The 1,549-nt window shown below is 43.2% G+C and overlaps 1 protein-coding gene across 1 annotated transcript in view; it reads left to right on the plus strand.

Moving 5' to 3' along the window:
* Positions 1-19: 19 nt before the first annotated feature.
* LOC112505427 overlaps positions 20-1,549 on the plus strand; it is a gene marked incomplete at its 3' end in the record, with an annotated part of 2,872 nt that continues 1,342 nt past the window's right edge. Inside the window, exons 1-3 of the mRNA XM_025109336.1 lie at positions 20-530; positions 615-752; positions 846-1,528. Coding sequence (XP_024965104.1) covers positions 20-530; positions 615-752; positions 846-1,528 — 1,332 coding nt within the window. The remainder of the gene's footprint in view (positions 531-614; positions 753-845; positions 1,529-1,549) is intronic.

Below are 1,549 nucleotides of genomic sequence, written 5' to 3' on the forward strand. Positions count from 1 at the left end.
CTTCGAACAATATTGCCCAATGGATCTTCAACGTCGCCTTGAGAAAGAGTTTTGGGATTTGAAACAAGGCACCATGACTGTGATGGAGTATGAGACCGAGTTCAACCGAAAACTAGGATTTGCACAAAGGTTTTTAAGTACTGAAGACGATAAGGTCGAGCGTTTTGAGGGTGGGTTACAAAAAGAAATTCAGAATTTTCTTGTAAATCGTGAAGTTCCAAGTTTTGCCAAGGCGGTAGAATTTGCTCGAAGATGCGATCATGATCTGTCAATACCGGATGATCCAGTTCCGGCAGCAAAGCGACCATGCACTGGAAAGACGAACTCAGTCCCAACACATCGACCACCCAAGTTCTTAATGTCAAGACGGAGGCAGATGCATAACACAGCTCGTGCTACATCTCAGGCATACTCTTTACAGTCGAATGCCCCGAGGATTTGCCAAAGATGCGGCAAGAATCATACTGGACGATGCAATATTGAACCATCCAGTGTACGATGTTTTTGTTGTGGCGAGGTGGGACACGTTCGTACAACATGTCCGCGAAAGGAGGAAGCATGCTACTCATGCGAGGTTCTTGGGCATAAATAACGAAACTGCCCACGAGGAAAAGGAGCAGAAAGCAAAGCATCGGTACAACGACCGACTGGGACTACGACCTCCGTTCAAAAGGAGGAGGTACCAAAGGCACGTGTGCGGGCATTCCAGATCACTGCAGAAGAAGCATGTAACGAGCCTAATGTCGTGACTGGTATTTTTCTTCTTAATGATCGACCTGCACGTATACTATTTGACTCTTGAGCAACTTATTCTTTTGTGTCGCATTATTTTACCCGATTCTTAGAGTCTATGCCTTCAATGCTTGATGAACCATTCACTGTTAGTACTTTCAACGAAGAACTTTTGGATGCCGATAAAGTATATAAAGATTGTTTGTTAATTCTTCATGACTATAAGTTTTTGATAAATCTGATCCCGATGGATATACATGGCTTTGATATCGTTATTGGGATGGACTGGTTAGCCAAAAATCATGCCCACATCATTTGCGCTCATCAAATGATTCGGATAGAGAAGGATGACGGAGATTACCTATATGTATATTGGGAAAGACGTGTAGACGGTGTGAAGGTAATCTCTATGCTAAAGGCTCGACAATATCTAATAAAAGGATGTTCCTCTTTTCTGGCCTATGTCTTAGACTCATCCAAAGAAGTAAAGAAGACAGTGAAAGATGTGCCAATCGTATGTGAATATCCGGATGTATTCCCCGATGATTTGCCTGGGTTACCACCAGATAGGCAAGTAGAATTCCAGATTGATTTGGTACCCGGTGCCTCTCCTATTGCTAAGACGCCTTATCGACTTGCGCCGGCAGAAATGAAAGAAATGATGAACCAGTTACAAGATTTGTTGGACAAGGGCTTCATTCGACCGAGTGCTTCGCCTTGGGGTGTACCAATACTGTTTGTAAAGAAGAAAGACGGTTCATTCCGGATGTGCATCGATTACAGGGAATTGAACAAGGTAACGATTAAGAATAAATAT

The sequence above is a fragment of the Cynara cardunculus genome, unplaced genomic scaffold (assembly GCF_001531365.2).
Source record: "Cynara cardunculus var. scolymus isolate 2C unplaced genomic scaffold, CcrdV1 Un_Scaffold_10828, whole genome shotgun sequence".
Lineage (NCBI taxonomy): Eukaryota > Viridiplantae > Streptophyta > Magnoliopsida > Asterales > Asteraceae > Cynara > Cynara cardunculus.